At 42.3% G+C, this 6508-nt stretch overlaps 1 protein-coding gene across 1 annotated transcript; it reads right to left on the bottom strand.

Moving 5' to 3' along the window:
- Positions 1-124: 124 nt before the first annotated feature.
- On the bottom strand, positions 125-6027 carry LOC121964384 (1-phosphatidylinositol 4,5-bisphosphate phosphodiesterase delta-1-like; the record flags this gene model as incomplete). Its single annotated transcript, XM_042514592.1, has 9 exons — positions 125-405; positions 1562-1740; positions 1840-1956; positions 2795-2954; positions 3055-3198; positions 3275-3427; positions 4282-4426; positions 4535-4736; positions 5799-6027. Coding segments are annotated over 9 exons (1572 nt in total), but the record flags the coding sequence as incomplete, so codon positions are not given.
- Positions 6028-6508: the final 481 nt, after the last annotated feature.

Raw genomic sequence — 6508 nt, 5'->3', positions numbered from 1 at the left:
TTTTTTATATAATTTTGCAATTTATGTTACCTGTTATATCTTACCTTATTACTATTACTTATTACTTTATTGTAAAGCACTTAAAGTAAATTGCCCTGCTCTAACAATAATAATATGAGGGGCAAAGAGCCCAAAAAATGTGGAAAATATACGCTCAAAGGTTTAAAATACAGACAAGTATGTCAACAATATCTGCTTTTTATAAACTACAGTGAGAAGCAGAAGCACGGCACAAAACACCTCATGTATATTGTGTTTGAAATGAAAGGTACCGTTGTTTTCGACGTAATTGGTCTCTTTCTCGGCGACATCATCCGGCACTCCGAAAACCTGCACTTTAACCAGCGGGTCCACGATGGAGGACTTCTTCTCGTTGACTTTGGGGAGCTGCTGGGCTGAAATCACCTGTCGACAGGTGGAGAGGCATCGTGTCAGAGTTTAAAAGGTGATAAAAAACATATCACGATACGATTCAATATATTACGAGATATATTTAACCCTTTGAAACCTGGATCGTCATCACTTTTCTTGAGCTGCATTCACACGCCTTTCACAAGTTTTTAAACCTTAAACCTAATGTCTCCAAAATTGCAAGAAATTATTTTAGATTTTCATTTATTATGTTTTTAATTATCACAATGAAATATTTGAAATTGTTTTACAGAATGATTATCATTTTAATCAGGTAATTTTATCTTTATTGTGGTAGGACAGATGTTAGCCTGAGAGGGGAGAGAGAGGGGATGACACGCAGCGAAGGGCCACAGGTTGGAGTCAAACCGGTATTCACTGCGATTTTGGGAGGTCCCACACTAAAGATGACCATCGTGAAAGAAACGCAGCGATAACTTTTTTAAATTTCCTACGTCGCACAGTGACGGCTGTTATCGCTGGCGTGCCAAAATAAACCATCTGAGGTAATATTCCGACTGTCAGAAATTTGGGATGACCATCTCACTGTGTGACTGCTGTTACGACCTACGACTACTAACCAACCAACAGAAATGCAGCACGAAATGACGCACTGATCAGCACGACTCTGCTAAATGCTCGTAGATGCGGGTACCCCGAGCTCGTGTTGCAAAACTGGCGTGCCAAGTCGGCCTCTTTTCCCAACTGTGACCCGACCACGTTCTCCTCCTCCTCCTGTTTTTGACTTTTTCCGACACACATAAATGCCACTATAGCGAGGGCTCCATTTGTTTACATTTTGCTCTCACCACTACAGCGGCGCAGATGGATGATGCACGCCGAGGACGTTTTGTTGCTGCGTATTGACGTCGATGGATGTAGCTCGTAGCCTGCGATTCAGTAGGTGATGTCATCGTACAGTCTGCGTACATCAAACTTGATGTCGTATATAAGTTTACTGTCGCAGAGCTGCACTAAACTGACTAAAATCTCAGTCTGCAGGAGGCTTCATGTTAAAAAACAATCTTTGCTTGTAAACTATCAACAAAAAATCGATACAGTATCGATCTGATCTCCTCAGCAGCATTTTTGAACGGCAGCAAACACCTGGGCGCACCGTCAGTGTGTGTTACTATGGCGACACACTCACCATTACGTGCAGCGTCTTGTGCTTCAGCCAGTCTCCTCGGGTCAGCGTGATGGGGTCGAACTCTGTGTTTTCGTCTCTCATGTAGGCCGGCTTCAGGATGTAGCCGCTCTTTCCGTTCACCAGGAATCTGCCCTGGTTAATGTCCATTTCCTCGCAGGTAGTCTGGAAGTTTAAGGCCACTGGAAAGGAAATAATCAGATTATGCGAGGAGAGCAACGGGTCAAAAATTGCGAGGGCCTGTGAGTTTGTATTTCCCTCCCTGCGTCAGTGTCATTTACCGATTTGGCAGCCGGCGTTCCACAGAGGCACGGGGTTGTAGTTGGAGGAGTCGGTCCTCATGCCTGCTGGATATATGCGGCTCAGCTTGTCCACGTTGTGACGGATGTAGGCATTAGCTGCAGAGAATAAAAGCACAGATTCATCTACTGAGCTGGAACTTGAGTGAATTATTGAGTTGTGGCAAAAATTGTTTGTGAGGTTGACCTTAACTCTAAGACCACCAAAATCTAATTATTTAATTGCTGAATTCAAGTGAATGTTTGTGCCAAATTTTTAGGAAATTCCCTCAAGGCCATCTTGAGATATTACATTTGCAAAAATGAAAAGGACGCAAGCTCACAGCTCACATCGAGCTGGTCTTGAGATATAATGTTAACAAGAATGAGATAGACAAGGTCACAGTGACCTTGACCTTTAACCACCAAAATCTAATCAGTTCATTCTTAAGTCCAAGTGGACGTTTGTGCCAAATTTGAAGAAAATTCTCTCAAGGCCCTTCTTTAGTGTTTACGAGAATTAAAAGGACACAAGGTCACAGTGCCCTTTGACCACAGATATTTTATCAGCTTTGGGGGGAGAATGAACAAAAAAAGACCTGACATCAATTAATTAGTTTTAGGGAGAAAAAATAATAAATAGTAATTTCCTTACAAATAGAAAATATGACATTTGGATGACAGCAATGCAAGTGGTATTCTGTCAATTTTTCCTTTTTTTTTTAAATTACCTATTATTTTGAGATTCAACAATGCAATTTTGCAAAAAAAAGACTCATAAAATCATACCTTTTACATCTATGACCTTTTAAGACTTGTGAAAAATGAGTTTAACACTTTTTAAGACCAATTAAGGCCTTGTTTTTTGATTGGTTAAGTCAATGCCTTTTAAGACTATTTAAAGATCTGCGGGGACCCTGCTGTCCCTTCAGTGAATGCAGCCTGAAGTCTTCCTCACCTGACTCCTCTGCCAGCTCAACGGCCGTTCCCTCCGTGAAGGACGACATCTCATAGAAGCTCAAGTTTTTTCTTGCATGCTCAAAGCCGTGGAAGTGGACGCTCTTACAGTAGACCACCATGTCCGAAAGCTCCTTCGCTAGTTTCAGCTTCTTTTTCTCCTGTGCATTAAATGAGAAATTACGTGTCAGTACAAAAGGGATGTCCATTAACGCTAAAAACGGAGATCATTTATTTACTCTCCCTTCATGTGAACCCCACCTTTTTCTTCTCTTCTTCCTTCTTTTCATCACTTGACTCCTCCTCCTCCGTCACGTCCAAGTCATCTGCTGCCGGCTCAGGAGCAAAGCTGGCCTCCAGTTTGTTTAACCTCTTCCCTTTGATCAAGAACTTCCCCTTCAGCTCCTGCAGACACGCGCACACAGTGAGTGAACGATATCAAAGGACAAAAATGTAGCCACAGATAATAGTGGAGACAAACCTCTGGGGATGGAAAGTCTGTGGGCATGCTGTTCCCCAGGGGGGAGGTGAGGAGTGCACTGCCCAGGATGGAGCTCATGTGGTGGGCCATGACTGCCTGCTGCTCCACGCAGCAGTGGTTCTCCAAGGAGATGATGACTGGGTAATCGGACGTCTGGGGACGACCAGAAAGAAGCTACAATTACCACCAAACTTTTCTTTGAAAACATTGATTCTTCGCACACTTCCTCTTCCCGGCAGAACAGAAAATCTCTACAATCAGTACAGTTTGAGGATTAGTCTTAGACGAGGTCACACTGACCTTGACATTTGACCATGAAATTGTCATCAGTTCATCCTTGTCTCAAAATGGATGTTTGTGCCAAATTTGAGGGAAATCCCTCAAGGCGTTCTTGAGACATAACATTAACAAGAATGAGATGGACGAGGTCACAGTGACCTATGACCATAAAACTGTAATCAGTTCATTATTGACCGAAAGACGTTTGTGTCCAATTTTAAGAAATTCCCTTAATAAATTCTTGAAATAAAACATTCACAAGGATAAGGTGAACACGGTCACAGTGACCTTCACCTTTGCCTTATGACCACCAAATTCTAATCAGTTCATCCTTTAGTCAAAATGGATGTTTGTGTCAAATTTGAAGAAATTCACTCAAAGCCTTCTTGAAATATAGTGTTCACGAGACAAGGACAAGGTCATAGTCACCTTGACGTTGGACTACCAAAATCTAAAATGTTGATTCTTGACTTAAAATGGATGTTTCTGCAAATTGACCACCAAAATCTATTCAGTGCATCCTTGAGTCCAAGTGGACATTTTCGCCAAATTTGAAGAAAACGGATGGATGGATGGATGGATGGATGGATGGATGGATGGATGGATGGACAAGCCAAAAACACAATGCCTCTGGCCACAGCTGTCATCAGTACCGAGGCATAAAAACGGAGACGTCAGTTTGAAAAGAGCACAGAGTGGTAATGGACATGTCTGGAAACTAAACTCACCTTGAACGCGTACTCCTTGATGGCTGCGATGACGTCCTTGAAGAGGATCTTTGAGGTGAGCGTGTAGCCGTGGTAGATCTCTGGCTCATCATCATCTCCGTCCCAGCAGTCCAGCTCCACACAGCGGCAGCCCTTCAGCAGCGCCCTGACAAAAACACAAACTGTGTTAATGTCCTAAAAACACACCCTGTAAAGCAGCCGCAAGGTTGTAAATACCAGACCTGAAGGACGGGTCCTAACGGGAAGCTGTTACCTGACGTAAGCCTCCGTGCTGCTGGGCCCGCTCAGCTGATCCTCCATGAGGTAGGTGTTGTGCGAGGAGGAGATGAAGTAGTGGTTGAGGGGCTGGCTCATATCCTGGTAAACGTCTCTGTGGTCTGGATTGAAGACCAAGGCGTCCGGATTGTGCATGTACATGAGAAAGCCATCTTTGGACAGCAGCTTCTTATCCTTGGCTGAAGGGATACAAATACACAGCAGGGAGCCAGACATCAATGTCATTTCCCCCGCGCTAATGTCATATTTAACGAAATAAGAGCAGAAAAAAACCCCTCGATTCCAAAATGACCACAAAATCAAGGAAAAAATGACTAACTAAGCAAAATCTCAGCAAGTATCAGCTGGCAGGACGCTCTGCTGTTGAAACGCTTCACAGACGCTCCTGGTGGGATTTGGAGCAAAATAGGGCCGCAGATGTCACGCTCTCGACACGCTGCCGGTAGAATCGAGGGGTAAGGGTCCTGTTTAGGTTCAGGTTACTGTATTTGTACCCGCAGGTACATTTGGTTTGCAGTATAAAGTACAAGGCATCCATTCAACTCAGCTGTCAGACACCACAAGCAACATCCAGGATAAAAAGATGATAAAAATATACAGATTAAAATATAAAAGATAAGACAGTTAAAGTACCCAAGTGCTGATCAAAATGGTATAAATACTATGATACAACAGTTAGTTCCAACCAAGCAATTTGATTGGTCGAGAAGAATTTGATGAGTGATGATATACAATAAAACATCACTGGGACTTTTAACTCTTTATGTATCGCTCCACTTCACAGCTGTTTTAAACCGTTTATAGTCTCACACTAATGGTCGGTAGTGTGTTATGCTCTGAACCTCTTTGCATTAAGTTGGCAAACCTGACACAAAATGTCCTCAGCTGTGGTGCACGTATGTAAAACATCCGTGTAACACATTACTTATATTTAAGAGCACTGTACAGGCTGTTATCTCTGCTGTACATGCTGTTATTGCATGTAATTTAGGTTTATCTTATATGTTCCTAATAACAAGCGCAAGTTGTCATCAAAAGGCTTGTTTAACTGGTTAGCTGGCTTCCCAGTAAGATATTTGACTTGGAAAATCGCTAATGTTGAACATCTGTCATCAGGTTGTTTTCTGTGACAGTAAATGAAACACACGTTATCAGTATTTGACTTTTGACTGTGACTTTTTGCGACACCGCTCCACCACATCGTGGCGTCAACACCCGAAAAAACCCCTGTTATTTCTGACCTCTTTCGTCCGGCTCGTTCCTCTGGATGATTTTGTGCGCGTCGGCCAGTGTGGCCTTCTCTCTCTGCTCTTTCATCAGGAACTCCACCAGGTTCTCAGGACTCATGAAGCCTGACGTTTTAGCGTACTCTCCGTAGATCACGCCGATCTCCTCCCGACTGGTCAACAGGTCATAGAACTGTTCGATATCCCTTTCAGACAGGTATCCAGAGTTGGATTTGTCACATTTCTGCGCAATGGAAATATACAAAAAGGTGGACCACAGTTGAATGTAAAATTAAAGGCAACCCCAAAATCAAAAATACATATATTTCCTTTATCCTATGGTGGTATTAATCAGTTTAGATTGTTATAGTGTGAGCTGCAGAGTGCAGATGCACAGTGATACCGTTAGCAGATGTAGTTTAATAGTTCCTATATAAAACTGCTCACAACAAGGTCTGTTGGTTATCTTTTTATTCTTTCTTCTTTTTATTTTATTATATTTAATCGTTTGATGCTTTTAGCACCACAAGCCAAATGCTATCTAGTTCCATCATATTGGAGAGAAGGCAAACGTGTTTTTCAAAAACACAGAGGGAAGTTACATAACAAAATTAGCTGAAATTGACCCCCCCCCCCCACCAAAAAAGGTAAAGAAAAAGGGTAAATAACAAAATGAAATAAAATAAACAAAACAAAGTATAAATAAATAAATAAAATTGTTAACA

This window comes from Plectropomus leopardus, unplaced genomic scaffold, assembly GCF_008729295.1.
Source record: "Plectropomus leopardus isolate mb unplaced genomic scaffold, YSFRI_Pleo_2.0 unplaced_scaffold15451, whole genome shotgun sequence".
In the NCBI taxonomy this organism is placed as follows: domain Eukaryota; kingdom Metazoa; phylum Chordata; class Actinopteri; order Perciformes; family Serranidae; genus Plectropomus; species Plectropomus leopardus.
Note: the sequence above shows the minus strand (reverse complement) of the source record. Positions and strands in the feature narration are given on the sequence as shown.